Genomic DNA, 24,192 nt, shown 5'->3' with positions numbered 1-24,192 from the left:
AACCCACAGGAGGCTGCACACTAGGCATTTTCCCCTGGAGGACACAGGAAGCCAGGAACTGCCTCTGCATGTTAGCAGCCTCATGGAGGAAGAAACAGAGTGCACCACTTTCCAGGCAACATGATCTAAACACCATGACCTAGAGGCAGCTGGGAGAGGAGAACGTCAGTAACTATTGTGGCGGTAGTTTATCAGCTAGTTCATTCCTAAGAAAATCTAAGATAGCAGAGAGAATTTCAAGCCCTCTCTTGCTTCCCCCTACTTTTTATCTTAAATTAGGAAATGCTATCCTCTTGCATAAGGACTTAAGCCGTTTGTAGTAGCGGAAGGGGCTTTGGCAAGCAAATGCTGGCTTCACAACTGTCTTGGTTTGGAAAGACACTTATCTGCTAGGGAAAGCTGGAGCTCCTCTTGGAACGGAGAACGTAAACCCCCTCCCTCCAAATTATAATTTTGCAGTTAGGGGCTTTCAGGCAAAGATACGGGAATAGGAACAACAGTTTTTTACTAGGAATATTAAAATTACAAATGTAGTAGTACAAAAAAAACCCCAAAACAACCAAAAAAAGCACAAACAAACAAAAATTCTAGAAACCCCAACAGTCAGAAATACAGCCTGACACCCTGTTGGTCAGGGTGTTGGAAGCAGTCCAAATAAATCCTCCTGGAGTAACAGATGTGGTTCTGTTGGAGTAGAGATGATCCTGTGTAGTGGTGTGAGAATTGTTTTATTAAGTTATTAAGTTATTTTTGTAAGATTTTTGAGTTATTTTTGCAATGGTTTAGTCCACTGTATACCCCTGTGTTCTGTATTGGTTTTCCCCCTTTTGAGTTAGGTATATAACCAGACGTTTTCTGTCAGTCATTCCTTCCCTGCACCTGTCCCTGTCAGTCTCTCCCCCTCTCCTCGTGGTCGCCCTATCTGTCACTTCAAGACCCTTCCCTGGATTCTGGAAAGATCCAGGAGAGGTGTCGAGTGGTAGGCTGGTGCCCGGGGAATCCCCTCCTACCCTCCTGTGATTTGTTAATGGTTCAGAGGTTGACACCCCTGTTACCACCCCTGTATTCCCTGATTGGCTGACCTGTTGTCAGCCCTCCCCTGTTTATAAGTGGCTGTCAAGCTTTGATCTCGGCTCTCTCTGGGCAGCCGTGGTCTGAGGCGGAGCTCCTTGCCGGAGTCCCCTTTATAAACCTTCTACCCTGCCTAAAGAGAGACGACTCTTTTTCCGTCGCCGCAGTCGCAACTCCATCGGGTCCACTCGCTGGTGTGGGGAACCAAGAGTCCACCAGGAGGAGGTTACTCGTCCTGCCTGTAACCCCAACCGATCCTCGTAGTAGCAGTGCAGAACTGAGCTAGCCTGCGCGCCTGCCAGGCGTGAGAGGACACTGCTATAATCCTGTAGAAAGGGTCCAGGGGTGATGAGATGGGTCCGATCTTCCTCTGGAATCCAGTGAAAAACAGGCTGTCCTGGTGTTTCTGAGTCTCAGTTTTTATTTAGGTAGGAACGGTTGGCTCCTCCTGCTGGGTGGAGCATCTCACAATAGGATGACGTAATTGTATCAGTCATGCGGTGAGCCTTAATGGCCCATTAACAGAGGATTTCTCCCTGGAGGGAGGATGGGTCGTGGAAGAGATAAGGAATATTGCTCCACTTGGTTTTTACAGCTGGGCCATTAACAGAAGGCACCTGCCCCCTTCCCTCCAGAGTTATCTATACAAGAGATAAAGAAAACAGCTCCCCAGCCAGTTTCAACAGATGGAAAATAGAATAAACATTTTTGGTTACATATTGCAACCTAAGACAACCACCTCTGGGATTTTCTCTGTCAGCGTCTAATGGTCAAGGGAGCAGCAGGATCCTTCAGAAAAACCAAAAGGCCTGAGGACCAGCAGCTAGAGAGGATGAAGTGAGTTAACTCTTGGCACACACACAGCAATACCAAAAATACAAATCCAGAAGTTACAGAATGCTAGAAAGAAATGGATTTAGAGACATCCCATGAACACCACAAAAACAGCAACAAAAAATGTAAGGATCAATGAAAAGGACATTGACAGTGCAAGTTCTAAGGATAAGAAGCTACAGGGAAACGAATTTGGTTGTCTCTGTCTTTACATCCAAGATCTTAAATGGAGGGGGAAAGACATTAGATGACAAACAAAATTTTGTAGCCTTCTCGAGAGCTGAAGGGCTACTTCTTCCAATGCAATTTAGCTCACAAGACAAAGGTGAAGTCTGCTTCAGAGAAACCTGCTACACATGCAGGTTTAAGAAACATCAGAGTAATGCTCCAAAATGTGCAAACTCAAGCAATTTAAGGGTTTGCATCTTTCATGCATTTTAAGGGAAATAATTCTCTTTTAGATGTCAAAACACATTTTTTATTAATTTTCTTTTTCTCTATCTGCCAGAAGAAACTTTCAAGTGAAAGAACTTGAAGGGTCTTTATGTCTCCTGTTGTTTATAGCAAATTATAAGCACAAGAGCTATATTGCAGTAAAAGAGCAAAATAAAGTATTTAAAAGTTAAGAAATGCCACCTTTGAAATATTAGTAACAACCTTCATTCAATTTCCTTATGCATATACACTATATTATTATTGTCCTTGAGGCAAGATGGAAAAATCTATACTTAAAAATATGGTGTCAACTAATGTAGGGAGCACAGGCTGAAAAAAAGAGTAATAAATAAATATATATATATATATTCCAGTACTTACAGCTTGTAAATAATCAAACTAGATCATAAAAAGCATATCTAAGAATACTACTTACTGACAGTTATAGGCACAAGTAAGTGCTGCAGCACTGGTGTCTTGCTGTACGAGCCCTCACACATATTTTGCACATAAAAGCACATGGTCCACCAGGCATTCATCAGAGAACATCCTGAAAGATTTACCTGGCCTCTAAGCTACTCATGTTTGCCAAATATGAGTCTAATAATCTACTATATGATCCAGAATATGGTAGGGAAGTTTATCAGTTTTCTGTACTGGTGAAGTCAGCTAAGGAAAAACTTACATGACTGCTTTAAAATTAGAAAAACAGAAACAGAAGCATAATAAATAGATATTGAGTTACTTAAAAAATTATTCTGAATATGCATAAGATATTGAGTATTTAAAATGTTCTTATATCTCACTCAGATCAAGTATTTAAAATTTTCAAATACTTCAATTATGGAATTAGTGGGTTGTCCACTACACCACAGGTTAGGAAAAACCAGCAGATTCCAGGATGGTACTAACAATGAAGGATGTTCTTTATTGTCCTCATTTTTATACATGATGACCTAATTTTTCCTTATAATAATTCTAACACTTATTCACTCAGAATTAAAACAAGTTTACTACAAAATATATTTCACCAATGGCAGAATAACCTAATGACGGTGGATATTGTAATTGACAGGCAGGACCTGGTTGACATAAAAGATGTAGAGACTTGATTATCAGCCATTGAAAGTACAGGTTCTCACTGAGGAAAAAAAAAAAAAAAAAATAAGGGCACAAAATCTTGCCATAAAACCCAGCATGTGCTGAATTTCCACGCTCCTGGAAAGACAGCAGAAAAAGAATGATTACCTCTATCCAAGGTATTATGGGAATTAGTACACAGCTAACAGGATACTCGTATCAGACTGGAAAGGGATTGCAAAAGGGGAACCAGTTTGAAGAACTGCTTGTGGTTTCACTGATTTCCTAACTGGCAATAACTTACAGGCTACAAGAAACAAAGCCTCTCTCTTCTAGCATATCCTCAGCACTTCTGCAGCCAGCATCAAAGGAAACTGGAAAACTATTTCCCCATTTCAGTGAGCGCACAAAGCCCATTCACCATACATCAGCTGAGCTCCAGCAGAGAAACAACTTGACAAGACAAGCTGAAGCAATATGTGTCAAAGAGATTGAATTCCAGTTTCATATTAGTACAGAAGAAGACAGTGCATGATTATTGCTTGGAGCGTGTGGTTGTTTAGGGGATAATGGTAGTACCTTAACACTGAGAAGTAATGGAAATTGTCTGTCTTGTTCTCATTCTTCCTGAGACAGTCACTTGTGATATGTCTTGTTACACTGCCAGGTCATTTCTCTCCTCAGGGTCCTTAAATATCACCTGTCCAAGTTGACAATACATCTCTCCAAGGATGGCATTATGCTTTGTCCCTTGCTAAATAGCTAGGCACTCACTTTACCAAGGATGAAAAGTCACACTTTACTCACAGAAATTAAAATATTGGAAGCTGGACACAATATTAGAGCTCTGCTTCCCAGTGCTGCCTCTCTGCAAGGATGCTCAATATCGAGGCATCTCAATGTGCCCAGGCCCATGTCCTTCTATATGTTCTTGTTTATCATAAAGCATCCTGATGTTAAATTCAAAGAAATGGATTGAATTGTTAAATTATCAAACAAAAAAATGTATCTACATTTACTTTCATATTTTTTTTAAATGCCATCATGTTCACCAAGAGGAGCTTCTACTTCAGAAGCTGCAGTGCTTCCAGTACCCCATCTCCTCACACCAGCAATTGTTCCATGCAGAAAATAACTCAGCAAATCCTGCTCCAAAAACCAGACATTTAGCACCAGAGACAAGAGTTTCTTCATGAGTTGGCAGAGCTATATCTAACCCCACTACAAGTCCACATCAGATGGAGTAAGGCAAAGCACGAAATACAGAAAGAATGACGGTGAGAATAACAGGAGGATGTTTAAAGGCAGATTTTGTGCAATTCAAGGCTGAAAAGACAGATTGCAAATACTACAAGGGCTTTTTTGCAAGTATTGTTCTTTACTACAATTGTTGCATTCCTGTTCCTAGCCTGTGTTATGGTCTAGACAGGCGGAAAGAAGTCTGTCCATCATACCCTAGTGCTTTACACAGAACTACCAGAACAGGATGGCTGCTCTTCAGGGTGGATAAAACACACATCGTCACATGTGTCTACAGAGAGAGTAATGTGAAGTGTCCACGAGATTAGCTTCAGGACAACAAAATGCATAACAGGAGCATCTGATATTTTCTAGTTTAAGTCTGTCCACAAGGCGCTGAAAGATTATGGCTTCCACAAAACCTGCACACCATGGGATGCAGCAGCCCAGCTGAAGCCTCACCCATGGGAACACACAACTTATCTATTTTTAACAGATCGTTAAATCACCTAGAGTCATTGCAGAAATTATTGTACAGACTCAGAATTCCCACCTTAAACTTGCAAATCCTTTCTTAAACACAGAGACAGTAAGCTGATTTGTGAAAGCAATATTGAAGAGTGATAGCACTTTTTTCCCCACTGTGGGACCACATCAAATTAACACAGGAGAAAAAACCCTACATCTGTGAACTGCCTTAATTTAATACACATGACAACTAGTAAATTCAGGACTAAATAATTCAAAGAAAGGCATAAACATCATGGTTTATTGATTTCTTCACAAACATATTGTTGTATGTATTTTTTCTCATTGCATAAAGTATATAAAGTGTGTATGTTCTGAATATGCCCCTCAGTAAAGTGACAATGAAAAATGCCTACCATTTAAACTTGTCATTCAAATACAAATTCCCCACCTTTTCCAAGTACTGCTAGGCAAGATAAGCCACATCTAAAAAACTTTTTACTTGTTTCTTTTCTGTAGGGGTCCTTATACTATATTCATCACCATATAAACTGCAAACCTACAAGCATATTATGCCATATGAATAAGTTCTACAACATATTATTCATTCCCTCATCCACTGTTTAGACAGAAGCATCCATATTTGCTTTAAACTTTTAAGTTCTGTTTTAAGGCTGAAGGGAAGGAATAGCTGAGGCTGAAGAGGGAGGTATGGTCATGTTAAAAAAGGAACAATAAAAAACAAACACAAAAAGCTGAACATCAGAAAAAGAAAACTTGCAAATGGCAACCAAAGAAGTCTTTGAGGTGAGGTGGCAGACGCGCACAGAAAATAAAAAGAACATGCTCAACTTGCGTGATCCTCAATTATGGCCATTTAGCTGATAATAGACAAGGGCTAAGCCAAAAAATACCCCAAACAACAACTTCAGGAATAAATCAATCTCCACTTTCTACACAGTATGTTTGTTGCATTCTTCTCACACTCCCCATCCACCCCTCATTATATCAAGTCAACACCAAAAGTCAACTCTGCATGGACAGACAAAGAGCTCTTGGTCATATTAAGAGCTGAATGCATTATGTCAGTGAGAAAACTTGTTACTGAATAATTAAAAATGTCACCCCTTGCTTATGATCTTCATTGTATAAGATTCTCATTACAAAATATTTAGCATTCAAATAAATTCAAGATCTCACTGCAGCCAGCACAACAAAAGCAAGTAGAGCACTTGCTCTGAAAAAAAAAAAAAAAAAAAAAATAAAATCCTGTGAGGTAAATAAATTTGAGAAAAATTGCTGGGGAATGTGAGGTAAATAAATTTGAGAAAAATTGCTGGGGAAATGTTCATAGTCAACCCTGCTTTCCAAATAGCAACAAGACGCCAAAGTGAACAGGTTTGTCAAAGGTGATGCCAAAGGCCATAAACAGAGAGCAAGTATCTTGAATTGCAGTTCTGCATTGTCTTCAAAGGTCATTACTTTAAGTAAATATGGTATCAACTTAACTGGTTTATTTATTTGTAATCATCTAACTACTACATGTTGTGAACAGAGCACACCATACTCCCAGTGGTTGCTCATGCTCTGACATTTCAGCCTAACTGTTAGAGTTCACTTTGCAGACAAAAATATATTTTTACCAGTCCCTATCATTGAGCACAATTTCTCTAAAATAAAGGTAATAAACTGCAAAATATATACTTATGGTGCTGTTATAGAATCTGAAATGTTTAATTATCTGAATGATAATTTAGCACGTTGTCATTTCCAAGGGCAATGAAATAGCTTTTAGCAATTAATGACCTGAAAAACAAAATACATAAAATGCAATAGGTAATCTGAAACGGAAAATAATAGTATACAAAGGAATAAAAGGCTTATGCAGTTGATTTGGAGATGTGAAACAAGGAAAATAAATTTCAACCCCATGAGGAATTACTGTCTAAATCATGTGTGTATCTCTAAACTCAGTATTAATTCTGGTCACATCACATATAAACAACAAGATTTTGTTTCCAGATTTCAATTTTGTGCCAGATTATTTTTATTTTAGTTTCCTAATCTTTCTAAAAACAAACTCTTGAACAATGCCATACCTTTAATTCTATAGAACAGGATGCTATACAGATTTGGAGAGTGGCTAGAAAGATGGGGATGAAAGACTTGGGCCAGACGAAAATTAAATTGGTAAGCAATTTCAAGATTACACCTTCAAAAGTTTTAAAACATTCTCCCGTGCTAAGGAAGGAGTGAGAAATTTTGCTCTGATTTGCAAGCCAAGGACTACAGGACCTCTTCTAGTTCCGGTGCCTGTCTCAGCCACAATGATCCATGACTCACAGACCTCTTGTTCCACCCTGTATATATGGCCTACTTTGTTTTTATTATACTGAAAATCTTGTACTTGAAACATAGACAAGATTCAGCCAATTCAAACCACTGTAAATTAAACTCAAGTCTTTTTTTCAAGTGGCTTTTTTTTCTACCAGTTTCATAGTATTCTGTAATTCGTCAACTTTATCATAGTTACATTTTCTTTATAAATTACATGGAACTGTTCCTCATAGGGCACAAACAGCAAACAGAAGTGTTTATTCAATTAATCTATTAGACCTGCTTTAGATATATAAGCCAGTTCTTCACCATTTAAGTTGATTTTATTCTGGTTTCTTAATCAAAATGCCTTATATCAAATTAAATGCATTAGAGAAGAACAATATCAGCTTTATTAACTAAATCTGTAATTTAATTTTTAAAAAATCAAGTTATTCTGACAAGAGCATTCTATAAATCTGTTGACTGTCTCTAATTATATTACTTCCTTAATTCTTCATTAATCAAGTTGGATATTGGCTGTTCCATTATTCTGTTCAGAATTAAAGTCAAGATGACAAGCTTTTAATTAATTGGGTGATCCTGAGCCTTCATGTCAGTATTTTTAACATTTACTTTTCAAGTCATCTGGAGCTTTCCAGGACTGCTCCAGATTTTTATTTTAAAACAGCAAACAAAACCAGGTAACACTAAGAGACAAATAATTTTTAGGTTTCTGGACCTACTGATCACCTGAGGTATAACTTGATCTCAGTTGCTGTTTAATATGCTCCTCAACTCATTGTTAAAATAGAGGCTATTTCATTATCATTCCATACAAAAGCATCACATGGTCCATTCCCCCTCTCAGCACCAGAAGGAGGATTTACTGAGAAATAAAGTGAAGAAAGTAAAATTCACCCAGTTCTGCTTCATGTAGTCTAGGCTCAAATTAGGTGAAAAGAATTATGATGCTCACTATTGAAATGAAACAAAATTTTTAAAAAATTAAAAAGCAAACAGGACTTAAATAAAAACCAAATATTTATCTAGCAGAAGAAAGTCCTAAGAATTCATGCCTGTAAGAACTAGGGCTTTTGGAAAGAGTGAAATTATATCTCTTTGTAATGGCTTTGGAGAGAGACTCATTGGGAGGGAGAGGAAAAATATTGAATGTGTTTGGTAAATCTCATCAACATCTCCTGCCACAGCACAGGCTGCTGGTACTGCTTTCCTCTTCCACCCTTCCACTCCTGCTACTCAAAATCCTACGTATCTAATCCACACTACTCTGCCAAAAGTGCCAAAATAACTGAAAAATCAGTGTGCTTTCAAAACACTTTAGTGCGGCAATGATCAGAGCAACTTAAAAAAACTTTATTAAAATTTTCCCTGATTAATTTTTAATAGACTGGTAAATGAAAATACAATAAAAGCCAGTCCTATAAAAGTTTATTTATGTACTTACCAATTCTCAAACACTATAAAATTAATATTGCATTCTTGAACAGTTGAGAGACCTTAATTATGAAACCAAACTAAAGCATCAAGCACATTAATCAATCATGCTAAAAAAAAATATAATAATTCAGCTGAAATTAAAAATAGAAGTCACAGTTCAAAAAAAGAGCTCCAATCTTCTAAAAGGGAAAGATTATCTCCACCCGCAGTCTTGTTTATAAGAAGACACAGACTAAAAATCTGTGAACATCAGTCCCCTAACTTTGCAGAAGCTCTAATCAGGATGTGAGTTATCTGGCCTGGGTGCACCCACAGCACTTTCAAGTGCTGTGAATATGAATTATTGCCCACATCCATTCTTTTACAGCTGGAATGGGCACCGTGGATTAATGTACTGCAATATATTTTCTTGCCACAGACAGTGCTCCTCTCGGAAGTGTGATCTATTGACTGGTTACATGCACTCCGGATAAATCATGGCGGTCTCAATGTGCCGTGGCATGCTCTGCTCTGGGAAAAGCCACCAAACAAACCAAGGTGAGGAAAGAGATGGAGAAATTGCTTGAGACGGGGTAGCTCTGTGTGGTGTGCAATGCTGGTAGCTGCTCCTTTTCCTCCCCCTGCCTCTACCACACAGTGAAGGGGCATCCTGACCTCATGTCCTTCACCAGAAAGAGAGCCAGTAACTTTAAACAGTCTTTCCACCAAAACCTTGACTGACCAGTATGTAAAGTGCCAATGACCACAACCACGTCTTGTCTCGTCCCTGCCCGCCCTCTGGTAGAGACTTCAGAAAGAAGGCAGAAGAGCCCACTGCACACAACTGAGGCTTTGAAACGTGGGTGGCCATGCTAGAGGAGTCCACCCGGGTCTGCTCTCCTAGCTCTAAGTGAAGAGCATCAGAGTGATTTACTGCTGAATACGATACTATACTGTAAAAAACTAGCCATCAACAAAACTCTTTCCAAAAATGAAACATGAGAGAATTCAGGAAACCCATGTCTTGTATAACATGACACATGCAATGTTGCAGGAAGAAAATTTCCAGTAAGTACAGAGGGAACTTGCAGCTGCAAGTACCATATAAATAATACTAAGCAAGGGTGAATACAGCAAACAAGCAAAAAAAAAGCTGAAAACTAATTTAGGGGAGGTCATTGTCTGAACTTGCAGTTTACTGCCAATTCAACTGAGTCATCAGCATTGCACTCCTTTTGAAAAAGAGGATACCATGCTTAATTTACACAATCTGACAAGAACTCGGTTGGGCAGTCTGCCTGGTCTTTTGCTAGGTAAGTCAGCTGCACTACAGTCTTTTCTTATGGATATAAGCATCATTAGGATTCTATATGAGGTATGGGTATCTCAGCAGTGGCAAGCAGCACAAAAAGCAGAGCATGGCTGCTGGTGCCAGATGATAGTCCAAATCAGATGGCTCTTCTAAAGGATGCCTTCTCAACAGCAGTTCTAGTATTCAGTCTTAATGGGAATATGATGAAGTTCCTTACTCCAGACTTTTCCCATTGTCTTAATATCTCCCTGCTCCACCTCCCCATATCACACCCAGGTGGTAAACCTATATGGAACAAGACTCTGGTGCATTTGGAATCTGATAGCAAGACCTTAAATGGTTCCAATTACCACCTGGCCAAAAGCCCAGAAACAGTCACAAGTGCTAAACACTTTTGTAAAAGCAACAGCAACTTATAAATATTGGAGTAATGAGGGCTCTTCTGGAACGACTAATGTAAAATCATTTTTAAAAGTATCATATTAATTTAGTTTCCAGTTGTTCATCTTTAGTTTATCCTTCAAATGTGTTCAAACCATAAACAAAACAAACAAAAAAAAGAGCAGTAAAAACATGTAATTTAAGCACTCAAAATGTATTCACATTGCCCTTGAAACTATAGTCTAAGTCCATAATAATACCTACTTTACGGGAAATAGGATAAAAATCCTGCTTGAAACATCAAGACAGCTGTTTTTCTGTAAAGGTAAATATTTCTCTCTGTCCCCACCAAAAAAAAAAAAAAAAGGGCAGAAAATGACGCACTTATCTGTATTTTTATTAGCTTTCAAAGTTTTAACCTATTGTAGTTGCACTACTGCAAGGGACACAAATGAAGAGCACAGCTTATCTATTCAGTGCTGTATATTCCAGGAGCCTCCTGTGATGTTGACTCTACCCAATTTTGTAAACACATTGCCTCATATTTCTAAATTCTCTTGCACAGCACACATCAGAGCCCACAAATCCAGGTCCCTACCCTGAACCCTCTGCCCTGGTTCTGCAAGTGTAAAAGGCAACAAACACTGAATGAAGTAGCACTGTATGCATCCCAAATCATCACATGCAGATTCTATACCACAATATCCCTCTCACTCCACTCATTTTAAAAAGAATTTACAATTTTTTGTGTAACCACAGCAACATTTTAGTTCTCCAGATGGCCATGCAGGGTCACTTCCCAATGTCAACCTTTCTGGGGTCCCTCTGTTATAAATCCCAAGACAATGATCAAAAGCCTTTGAGCTTGCTTTTGTTTTTCAATATTTTTCCACGCTTTGGTGTTTTTCATGTTTGTTAGAGGAGAATTCAGCAGTATCCTGTACTCTGTGTATATTGTTTTTGAAACTAATACATGTGGAAAATATACACAAACATTCTGCACTTAAAAGGGCAGCAGAAAGCAGCCCAGCTCCCCAGCCTTCACCAGCAGGTGTTCATGCGCCAGCATTGCATCGCTGAACCAGCATCTCCTGCTCTCCTGCCTTGATGCTGACTGTTACCAATAGCAGGTCTCTGTGATGGATAATGACTCTGAACAATGAAATAACAGTAATGACAATAGTTATAATAACAATATCATTGATAAATATCATTGATAAATATTTTTTCCTTTCTCAGGTCTGCTAAAGGTATAATCTTCCCCCCTGACCTTACTCATTTCATTATCAAAACAAAAAAAACCAAACCAAAACAAAAAAAACCCCCACAAACAAACAAACAAACAAACAAACAAACAAAAGCAAGCACACAGCACTCTTTTCTCCAACTATTTTACAATTCTTCCTTTTCTGAAAAATCATACCCCTGTGCTGAACTTCAGTAAAGTAGGAACAAGCAATTCCACTGTGTATATATATTAAGCTCTGGACAGGCTGAACTATTGACCTCCTTTGCCACTAAAATATCAGTTAATCATAAAACTGAGCTGTGAGCTCTTACTCAGAAGCAGCAGCACACGTAAGAGAACAGCTTCTAATTTAGAGTTGAAAAAGCAGGCTAAGTGGACAATTTTAGATGATCACATCTTTTCTACACCCTGCCTCTCTCCCCTTACCCCCTCAAGGGAAGAAAGGAAATAACAACTCAGAGGATAAGCTCAGAAGGATAACACACCCCAGAGCCACAGAAAACAGCCTTAAGGATTACTTGTGGTTAAAGTGTTACTCTCTGCCTTTTGTTTTGGTGTCAGAATCCTGGAGAAGTGAATAACCTGAGCAATGACCCCCAGGTAAGAGGTGAAGTCAGAATGAAATAAAGCTCAGGTGCCCGAATGAGGACCAAGGGGGAGGCAGCATCCTTCAGCATCAGCAGCTGGGAACACAACACGTGGATCGTATCATCACCGGTGGTGATTAGAAGAGGAAATAACAAAGCATACACCTCTTACAGAGGATAACGTAAGAAAATAGTGTTTTGCTTCAGATGTTTCAGGCTTCAGCCATTTAAAAACACTCAGTGGTTTCATATATTTGATTGCTCAGCACTATCTTTAATCACGGACTGATAAAACAAGACATCTAACAAAATGCCTTAGCTTTAGCACAGGAAATATTACCTGGGAAATGCCAGGTAGACAAACAGGCTGTCAGAGGACTTAACTAGTGGAAGAATTATCCCTTCATTAAAGAACAATTTTGTTTAGCATTAGTGGGAATATTTAGTAAATGAGTCACCAGACACTAGTTTTGCTATGAGGAAGACAGAAAATGATCTAAATACCTAATAATAAAAGTGCACGTATGACAATGAGGTAAGTATGATCATCACTCAGATCACTAAGGAGTAGAATACATCTCCAGCAAAGCAGAGGCCAACTGATCAATAAAATGTTATTAAGAAATAGCATGAAATTATAAATAATGGATTATGGGGAAAAAGTATTTTAAACTTCATCTGAAAATGATGATATTTGCTTAAGCATTAAACAATCAGCAAGCAGAATACAAGCTTCTCATTATTTTTTCAGTGAGTTTGCTGTTGCTGCTACTTGGAATATAAACTTCAGTCCTTACAATCTCATCAAGTCCACATTCACTAATGCACACTTTTTAATCTGTATAGAGAGCAGTCAATTTTCATGTTAAAAATTAATTTATTTCCCACCATTCCACCTGATACTGAGCAGATAATCAATTATAACTTCTTTCAAAATCTGAACTAATATGTATAAAACTTATGGAGAGACAAAATTGACAAAGAACAATGACAGAAAAGAGAGTATCTGTCTGAAAATAAGTGAGCTTGTCAGAAATGAGAATTAGGAATAATTGAAGAAACTCCAGAAAGAAGATATTGCTGCAGACATGTCATCTAATATAGAACAGTAAATCACCTGCCAGTCACTGGTACAATACTGGCAGCAGCAGAGACTGCAGGGTGAGACATTCCATTATTACCTTTACTTTTTCATTTCAATCTTCTCTTCGGAAGAGACTAATTTTTATATTTTTAATTTGCCTTTTACAAGAAAAATGTAAGTGTAAACAGCCAAAAAAATCATATTGATGAGGACTTGCAGTTATCTATCAGAAGCCCTGGGAGAGCACTGCAGAAAAAGAAGGTCTGTCTCATTTTCCAGACAGGTGAGGAGGCAGCAGGGCGTTCAATCTGCTTCTGTCCCTTACTCATCACTGATGCTGGGCATAATATTTCAGTCTTCACAAACCCTTGTTGACACACCTTCTTCTAACTGAAACTAGCTACTAGTAACAATTATTTGCCTCCACTTTAATGGAACAGGAACCCATCTTACTGCAAGGTAAACAGCTTGAAATTTTATTATTATTAAAATAATGCTGTCACAGAAAGTTCAGAATTTTCTGCTCAAGTATTTTTTTGATCTGCTTAATTTCATAGTGGATTGAGTTGAATTTTTTTTCTCAAGCGAGACTAGATTTTGGAGCCTTACATGTGAGTGTTATGCTAAAAAAAAAAAAAAAACAACAAAAAAACCCACCACACCCACAGTAACATTATTTCTCCAACAGGCTTTTAAAAATACATCACATAATTAATTAATTCCTTTCCCACAAAAAATCTTTACTCCATCACAACCTGGGTAAATTAAGTTACACTTTTACAAGTCCTGGGAAAACAACTTGAACATTTCAATTTGTTACTCTCGGCTCAGGCGCTTTAAAACAGAAGCAGTTTTCCAATTCCTACTTTTTCAGAAGAATGTCTAAACCAATTCTGTGCAATAAACCAATACTTGAACCTTACTTAGATCTCAAAGACTAACACCCTAACTGAGATAGACATGTAGATCTTTCTACTTCACTGGAAAGACAGACTAAATTATAAAAACGATCACAAACTCCAGAAGATGCCTTCAGTTTAGTCTTACTCCAGCTTCATGTGTCAACTTCTGACAGTACTATAAGCAACTTTAAAAAGATTCTCTAATTTTCTGGAATTCATACCCACTGACCTAGTCTGCTAGAATTTCTGGCTTCTGATCCAGACCCTGACACTCTTCCTTAAGTAGAAAAAAATGAGTGGTCTTCCATCAGAGATCTGTTTTCAGCTTGTGAAAAAGCTCTGTATATTTCTGATTCACATATATACATGACACTGGAAACCTGAGACTCCCACTTGCACTTCTGATTACTTTAATGTGATTTTGAATGATGGTTATCAGCACTCTTTGCTAAATCTAATACTGTGCCAACTTTAAAACACTGTCAGGCCCTAGAAGTTCTGAGACTAGGAGAGAAAACCCCACAATCTAATTTATGCTTATTTTCCTCACAGTCTGAGATTCAAATCTATAATTTATCTTCCCTGTAACTATGAGACATAGGTATTATCTTTCTTCTTGTGAAAGCTGAGATTAAAATAACTTTAAGTAGCTTTAAAAGGAACAGCATATTACACAAGTTGACAGTGCTAATCTTCTTGGTGCTGGCCACGCAGGGGCACTCTAAGAAACAGGAAGCAGACTGCAGGGCTCAGCAGCACATGATTTTGGTGACAGTAGTCAAAAACAGAGAAAACACTATTTGTATTTTCAATTGTATTCTACAATTTAGAGAATCATAGAATATCTTGAGTTGGGAGGGATCCCCAATAATCATTGAGACCTCTTCCCAGTCCTGCACAGGAGAGCCCCAAGAGTCACCATGAGCCTGAGAGCGTTGTCCAAACACTTCTCGAACTCTGGCAGGCTTGCTGCTGTGACCGCTTCCCTGGGAGCAGTCATAGATTTCAGTATTTGTATTATAGCTGGAGATTCTGTCAGGCGATACGTAACTGCTAGGGAAAAGACAAATTATGCAGAAATACACTATTTTTCTTTTGCAAAATTCTATTTCTTAAAGATGTCCTTTTTTTCCCGTGCAATTTCCTTTATGTGCAAGTTTACTTAAAATGTATTTGAAAATACGAAGGTGAAGAAACAAGGGGGTCAGGACTTGCCAGAAATCAAGGTCCCCTTCCTTATGTGATGAGAAGCAAAATGTTTTCTTAGACTTTTAACTTCCTGCCTCCTAATCTAAGGGTTAGCAACCTAGACAATGACCAGCCAAAGGAGAGGACACAGCAAATCCTTACTGATCCAGAAACTTGGGGATCCTGTGGGTGTGAAGGGAATCCTTAAGTCCTGATACAAGCTAATTAACTGCCAATCTAACAAACCATAAAGTAAAAAGTTTTTGGGTTTTTGTTAATTTTTCCAGAGCAACACTCACCAGCACACTTGGTCCTGGTGATGAGCGGCGGTCCTGGCTGCCCTGTCCCGCCTTCGCCCGGTCTGGTGAGCAGGACCCGAATCTCATATTCGGTGTCGGGGTCCAGGTGCCAGAGCTTGTACGTTGGTGCGTTGACAGCGTGGGTCTCGGTCCAAGTCCCGGACGTCATCCGGTACTCCACCTCTTTCAGGATAATGGGGCCGTCCCCAATGATGGAGTTGGCATTCAGCTGGATGAGCAAGTATGTAGGCCCAACGCCCAGCAGCTGCGGGGGAGCTATCGGCCGAGGTGGCTCTGCAGGGGAGACAAAAGAAGAGCCAGCGATAAAACAAAAGCTGGAAAACCCATTAAGAGGAGGGCTCTCTACACGGTGAGCTGTCAGAGTTTGGTCAGCAATGATTCCAAACCTCAGGAACAAATTCAAACTGACATCAATGATGAAGAGCTGAGGAGAATTTCAGCTGATGGAACTGAGTGGTGCGCTACTGGCATCAGTTCATTGCTATATTTTCCTTTTAAAAATCTCAGCTAGAAACCACAAAATCCTGTCTGATTTATATATTGCTGCTGCTTGGGATTTTTTTCTGTAAAAAACTATGCTCATTTATATAATTTATTATACCAATAACTAGAGATTTTCTTTTATTGACTGAAGCCACATTTGCACTTTCCTTATAGAAAGAGCAGCAAGAGATGATACACTACCCCTGCACAGAATATTCTTAAAAATGAGTATCACTGCAGTTAATCTGAAATCCACCGGATGCGGTTAGGGAAAAGGATACAGATGCCTATTACAGGCATTCAAAGTACTCAGAACTGAGCAAAGCTGCCAGGAGAGTGACAAAATAAAGACATATGGCAACAACATACAATATTTTATTCTTTAGAAAATTACTACTGATTTTGAAACTTGAACAATAGGATGTGTGCTGCCTTTTGTCATCCCCTCTTCTCATCAGCTTCTGCCTGCCTACATATTTCAACGTAGCTGCAAAGTGAAAAACGTAATGACAGACCAAACAGGAAGGGGTGGTGCCCCCTACCCTGAGAAATGTTAACATAGAAACATTGCATAAGCATGATTTATTTTAGGAAACAATCACAAGCAACAAGTATTTTTCTAATAAAATGAATCACTGATAAAACGTGGAAGGTTCATTTTCATTCCAGATGGCTCATATTTCAGCTAATTTGTTTCAGTTAATTAGGCAACAATACTAAATTCAGTGCACATGGGGGTTTCACACAGCAGCAATGCAGAGCTAACAAATCAGCAACTCTGAGCAGGTAGAGGGGATCTCATGGCTAGTATTTTAAAAATAACTTTTAACCTCAGACTGTAAGAATTCCCTAGCAGGGACCCTTACATTCTACATAACAGAAGGTGACACACAGATGCACTGCACATATTCTTGGCCCTCCCAGAGATGATCCCACCCATGTCAATGACAGAACACATGGTGGAGAGGGGTGGACCTCCTTTCACATCTCATCCTCCCTGCCTGGTGAAGTTCAGCTAGTGACTCCCTGGTTCTGCCTGCTTCACTATTTTCAGCAGCAAAGCTTCCTTTCCAGGTACCACAGCTCACTCCAAACAGTATAGTTACCAGCTCTATACACAACCAAGCTTCTCAGATTTTGGCACATATCTTGAGGATTTTTTCTAAATTAGCTGCTTCTCAAACCACTCAGTTTGGGGACCAGGGAGTCTGTAGCCATGTCATAGTGGCTGTAGTGGGAGCTGATTTTTACCTCCCAGAGTGAAAAGGTGAATGCCCTAAGGTGTTTCCATTTCTGCTTCAGGATATACAAAAGTATAGAAAGTACCTCAGTTAATTATTAATATTTTACCCCTCTTTGGCAATAGATGTGCTTATGAATTAATTTAGATCCCTACCTGCATCAAAGCTCAGAAATGCAGCTGGGCATAATGAGGGCAGTTTATTTGCTGTGGAGCTAACATACTAAATGTCAAACTAATGTATTCTAAGGTCAGTGTACATTATAGCAGAAAACATCATCACTGATGAGCATGAGGCACTACCAACTCCAGGTCATAAATTCCTAAAACATATGACTATGTTTAGAAGCATATACTTTGATTAAGAGCACGATTATCACAAATAAAACCTCACATTAATGAGACCATCGCCTATTAAGTTCTTATGTTAAGAAGTAAAGCACATTCTTATATTAGCATACGCATTTTGTTTTTAAGCTCTTGAGGCCAAGGAGACTTATTTATAAAGTCTCTCCCAGTTCCAATAAATTATGCATGAATTTTAATCAGTTAGCAAATGAACAAGTAATTGTTCTGCAGCATTATTAATATTCTTCATAATACAATATACAATCAGAACCAGAGGTGAGGTGCAACCAGAAATCCCAAAAGTACACTAAGTATCAACTGAAGCATGCAATCCCAATATACCAGGATAAACTTTTCTGATGTTACCCAATTAGCTTCCTATTAATTATTCCCATTCATTATTCTATAACCACATCTCCAATTATAATTTGAAATCACAATTTCCTTTTGTATATACAGCAACCTGAAACTTTTACAGTTTAAAAATTGTCACTGATAGCTAAAAAAGATAGAACAAAGCCATTATTAATGTTTTGGTTGCCATTCCCATAGAAAATATCACACATATCAACAATACTTTTCTTTCAGTGAGTTTTAAAACACAATTTACATCCTTCAAGGAAGTATACATTGCTGGCTTTTTTTACCACAGCAATCTGGGTCCACCTGTAGTAAATAATCCAGTTTCAGAGTGCCCTGAGAAGACAGTCTGCCAAAAATGAAAAACCTCTTATATGAGACATGAAAAATAAAAGGAGATGCGTGAAAAAGTACCTTAAAGAAAATCACCCTCTAAGAAGTTTGTTCTGGCTTATAAACAACATAAAAACTCCACTTCAGCCAAGCCAGGTGATGGCTTAGATGTTTGGAGCCTGGATTAGAGGAAGAATTGCAGGAAGCTGAGGCTCACCAGGTCAATGCGCTCCAACGCACGTGGCCCCTACTCAGATGCATTTTTTGGCTTCCAGTCACCTAGACCCAAAGACTAGGTGAGGCAGCACAGTGATGTCTCTCCATCTTCTCCCTGCTCTGATCATTGCAACCCAGCTGGAGAGCTCTGCCCTTTATTTCTGCCAAAAAGAAGCCACCTTCCTCAATTATTATGAGGAGATAGACAAAGGCACAGAGTATTCCTAGCAATCAATTTTCCTTGAGCTCAGTTCCCCTTTTCTCAGCCATGAACTCTCTGTGTAAAGCCATAAGGTTCTAAATAATAATTTATGAAAAAATATTTCAACCCATAGGTGGTTGAACTCATCAGCAGAATCATGATTTTAATAGGCATTTAAGACACACTAAAAAGTTTGATCAAAGACCCTATATGGTGAGTTGCATTTCTTCCTTTGCTAAGCACAAAATTTAAGATTCCTTATCCAATGTAACTAGTTTAATTATTGACTAATTTTCTGACTATATTTTTAGCCAATGTATAAAGGTGTTGAATCTGACAAAATCCCTTCTAGTTTTCATGACCACTAACATCTCAGAAAGACTATATTAAAAGACCACTTGTACATCTGCAAGACATTAAATAAATGAAAGTGTTTTCATGCATAAGATGTTGCAGTATTTGGTCAGCTCTGGTTTTGACATGAAATGCCCACAGCTAAGATAATAAGAAATTAAGACTGACATTTTGTCAGTGCTAAGTTCTCATTCTGCTGAGCTACTAGCAGTATATTATGCTCACATCAGTATGTGTATGACACTGTATATTAAATGTAGTGTGATATTTAGGCACCAATGACTAGAATAAGCATGCAGTTTCAACCTCCTCAACCAGTTTTCCTACAGTTAAGTGGTTGTGTCATATTTTTAATATGAAACACTGTATACAAATAATTACGGATTCACAGGCAGAAAAAAAAAAAAAAAAACCAAAAAACCAAACCCAAAACCAAACAGAAAAGGTCATTAGTGTTATTAGTATAGTCACTAAGATACATAAAATTTCCAATATTCTCAAGTAACATATGCATGCTATACTACATTGCCTTCCAAGATTAAACACTTCCTAAGTTTAAAACAAAGGAAGGTAGTTTCATTTGTATCTTACTGGCAGTCATATACTGTTAAAGATCTGTTCAAAGCAAAAAATAAAAATAATCCGGAATTCTCATATTGTTTCATTTTGGAGGAAAAGCTGATACTGGTTGCATGCTTGATAAAATCTTATAAAATCTTATTTACAAGAGTCATATTTTGCTGAGCATAGCATGTACCAAGAGACTTCCTGCACAGCATAAGGGTTTGGAGAGGTGGGAAGGAGAGGGCTGGTCACCACGTAGCCCAGACATTCAGATCAGGAATATGCCTTCATCCATGCTCATCCCACTCGTGCCTTGTACAGGACCTGCACACGTTAATGCTGTGCAGTAATAGCCTGCAAGTCCCCTCCACTCACACACACACTGTGCCTTCCCTCTGCTGACAGCATGTTCAGCTTGCTCTGTGAAATGTCTCACACCAAGCCATACACTTGGTATGCTGATGAGTATTAAATGTTTAACCAAATACACACAACAAGGTATAAAAAGCTTAATTTTTACAAGTATAAAAGAGCATTCATTCATTATAAGAAACACAACACCAGCCTCACCTCACCAGAAATCAAAAGCGATGTTTTAAATACACCATAAGTTATCAAGAAATTAGGTCAACCAAAAGAATACAAAGTTCCTTTAAAAATTTTCATAATTCAAAGAAACAAAAATATAAAGTCATATAAATACAGATAATACTGGATGTTCTAGGGAGTATAGCAAATATGTCTCCACAAATGACTCAAGACTTAGCTCTCACCTGTATCAAACTCACTTTCTCTTCTAGGGAAATTTCTTCCAAAGAAGAAATATTACTGTATATTACTTACAAGCTCTCTGCTTTTCCAGTTCAACTCAGCTGAGGTTCAGTGCCTGACCCACACTGGCTATGCACAACCTTTGCCATAGGAAGCCTTGTGGGACCAGGGGCCCCAGGCATGGGACACCAAGGCAATCGGAGACACGCAAGGCATAGCAGGGTAAGGGGTAAATCCCTGCGTGCCAGGAGCTGGACCTGTGGAGAAGCCTGCCTGTGCTCTTGCGCTCCAGATTGCACACGGAGATATCGTGGCAAAGCGGCATCAGGAGACCCATGGCATGGGCGCAGAAGTGCATAGGGAAGGAAGCAGGCTGCCAATTCCTTGCAAGAGCTGCACTGCTTCAGTACTCTTTGTGTACTGGAAGATTACATACTGCTCTGGAGATGTGTTTTAAAAGGTATTGAAAACCAGAAGTAAAAATATTTGCTTAAAAATATTTAAAATATTAAAATTTGGAGAACATGAATGACATTTAGAAGAAGTTATGGCAGTCAAATACTAGCAGGGAAACAACATTCTTGGTCTTAAAAGCTGGTTAACCCTGCAGAAAAAAAAAAATAATTAACAAGAAGTAGTGACTGAAAAATTCAACTAGAGTATTAAGCCACAAATGGATCAATGAGAATAGTAACTGAAGAAGAGTAACAGCAGGAAGTTCTCTTAACCATAAGTTGGGAGGAAAATAGAAGATGTTTCTCATACGGCTCTGAAGAAGTATAACTGAAAGAAATTATGTGGTCATGAAGTTGGTGACAAAATGGATTATGAATAATTTGAAAATAAAAACAAACCATGGAGAATTTGAGCCCAAACACTGGGTGGTTTTTTTTTTTTTTTTTTTTTTTTTTTTTTTTTTTTTTTTTGTTTTGTTTTGTTTTGTTTTGTTTTGTTTTGTTTTGTTTTGTGGGGGGGGAGTTTCAAGACTCATTCTGCATGCAGCATATCTTTAACACAGACTAGAAATATTTCATTCAGCTCTCCAAAATGTTAAGGAAGTACTGCTCTGACAGGGAAAAAAAAAATCAGAATTTAAGAAAAATAAGTTTATTTTGGTCTTGGCCTGTCTGCAAGGACAGCTGGCTGTCTGCTACACTGATAGCAGCCTGACAAGACCTGCCACCCCTCAGCACCAACACAAGGTGTATTAACACAAACAGGAGGCTTTGCCAACTAAGGGAAAAGCATTACAGAAAACAGTACTTGCCTGACAAGAAATTATTCTGCTCAGTTAAAAAGCAGGTTAATAAAGAGGACTGAGGGATGCCAAGCTGAAAGCACAGACCTGATGAACAGCAGAGGTGTCATGAACCTTAAAGTCACAGAAAACCTCTGCAGTTTATTTTTAAATTTCCAAGATCTCAAGTTTTCTCCTTCTGTGCATGACAGACGACACTCACAGCTGAGTCTGCCACCTTACACGCTCCACCTCTAGTGAGTAGTTTGGTCCTTAGTGGTTTTGCTGCATAACACATCGAAGACAAATGAAAAAACACAAAATCCTGTGCTTCGAATAGTTTGTGCAATGCTTTGAGGCCAGTTCAGTAATGGGACATGAGCACTCTCCTTGACTTCTGAAAACTAGGAAAAGCAAAAAGACCGAAAAAACCCAACAAAGCAAAAAATAAAACCAAGAATGTGGCATATTTTCCGTTTCAGAATTATTAAAAACACTCTTCTAGGTCTACATAGCTCCAAGACCTTCTAGCCACCAATCAGACTTTACATGGGAAGTCTAATAAACAAAATTGCATCAGGACAGTATTAACTACCCAATTCATAGGTGCAGACACACAGAGCCTTAGGTGAGAAATGCTGCCATTAGGGACTTAGCTCATGGGATTCTTGCCTTCACACTACATAGTGGCACTTGCTCTTCTCACCTCAGCAGCTCACCTTATTCTTGTGGCAAAGGAGAAGAACACTGCAAGCTTATTCTCAGACATGCTATACATCAGCTACATAGATTACTCCTGCCCAAAAGACACAATGCATCTGGAAAACATCAGAATAAAGGAGGACGAGCTCGACTGCTGGGCAGGGCACATTGCAGAAGCTGCAGGAAGGCACACTTTCTTAAACCATCTGCAACCCTCAAAATAACTCACCTCAGAGAAGTTTTACAATCACCTCCACTACTGCAAGACCAAATGCTGCTGAGAAATTAACACAATAAAAACCCAACCAGCTGCAAGTCCTTTGGAGCTCTCACAAATCTTGGCCATTTAATTAATAATACCCCAAGCCATTGCTTGGCTTTTTCATTTGTTCAAAATCTCATTTACCATTTTCTTAATAAATGTATTTGGGTTTTTTTTTTCTCCCAGTGGACAAAAAAGTCTCTCTGCTTATCAAGTTTAACTCATTTTAACAGGTATTTTATTTTTCTACATCGTAAATAATTCCACTTTTTTTTTTTTCCTGATAGGAAAGTTTCTATTGTTCCCATCTTAGTCTTCTACAGGTAGCTTGGAGAGGGCACTGTACTGATGGAGAAGGCAGCAAAGATTTTTTAAATAAAAATAACTAACTTTGACATATTGAATGATTTCTTCATGTAGAAATCAGTAGGCTTTTCCAGTGAAGTGTTCCATATAGCTACAGGACTGCCTTTATTTAAAACAAACAAACAAACAAACAGCACAAATACCCCACAAAACAAAACAAAAACCAACCAATTAAAAAAAAAAAAAAATCCCCAAACCAAACCAAACTCCAACACAATCTAAAACTAATTCCCACTTAGCTGCTGTTCTGTAACCATAAGTGATGGTGGCTACATGGAGAAACTTAAACAGCTCATGATTTACAAATCTGCTATAAAGGTTTTTCTCAAACTCTTTTTTTTCTTTCTAATTCCACTTATGCAGACTTTATTTCCGTGACTTCAGAAAATAATTTCTGTGACTTTAAAATAGAATTTATCCCAACTGCATAGCATTTGGCACTAGCTGCTAGTCCAGAGGTTGTGACACAATACCTAAAAAATGTTACATTTTAATTAAGAGAGTTAGTTGTCTGGAACAAAAAAACCTCATTCCAAGTAATGGCTTAGTGACCAGGTGGTAACAAGTGATATATCCAACTCTCTTCAGAGAGTGTGCAAGACCATTTTCATTGTCTTTTATTACTTAAAATGGGAAAAGTGAAAGGATCAATTTTAAATAAACATTAAAAATAAATATCTATAGCACTGAAATTCAGGTAACTACCTAGAGAATCAGTCACTGGAGAAAAAATAGCAACAAACAGAAATGGCAAATTGAACAGTGAGCTCACAATCCTGGTTTAGGTAGGGTACTGACATATTTCAACATAATATCTCTAATTTGGGGACTGCAAACAGGAATAGTAT

The 24,192-nt window shown here is 38.4% G+C and overlaps 1 protein-coding gene across 4 annotated transcripts in view; it reads right to left on the bottom strand.

The window, feature by feature from the left end:
* PTPRK (protein tyrosine phosphatase receptor type K) overlaps window positions 1-24,192 on the bottom strand; it is a 388,737-nt gene that overhangs the window by 150,750 nt on the left and 213,795 nt on the right. For all 4 annotated transcript variants that reach the window (XM_058419621.1, XM_058419620.1, XM_040057700.2 and 1 more), the window contains exon 7: window positions 15,886-16,179. In XM_058419621.1, coding sequence (XP_058275604.1) covers window positions 15,886-16,179 — 294 coding nt within the window. The remainder of the gene's footprint in view (window positions 1-15,885; window positions 16,180-24,192) is intronic.

Source organism: Hirundo rustica, chromosome 3 (genome assembly GCF_015227805.2).
Source record: "Hirundo rustica isolate bHirRus1 chromosome 3, bHirRus1.pri.v3, whole genome shotgun sequence".
Taxonomy (NCBI): Eukaryota; Metazoa; Chordata; class Aves; order Passeriformes; family Hirundinidae; genus Hirundo; species Hirundo rustica.
This window is presented reverse-complemented; position numbering and strand designations above follow the sequence as displayed.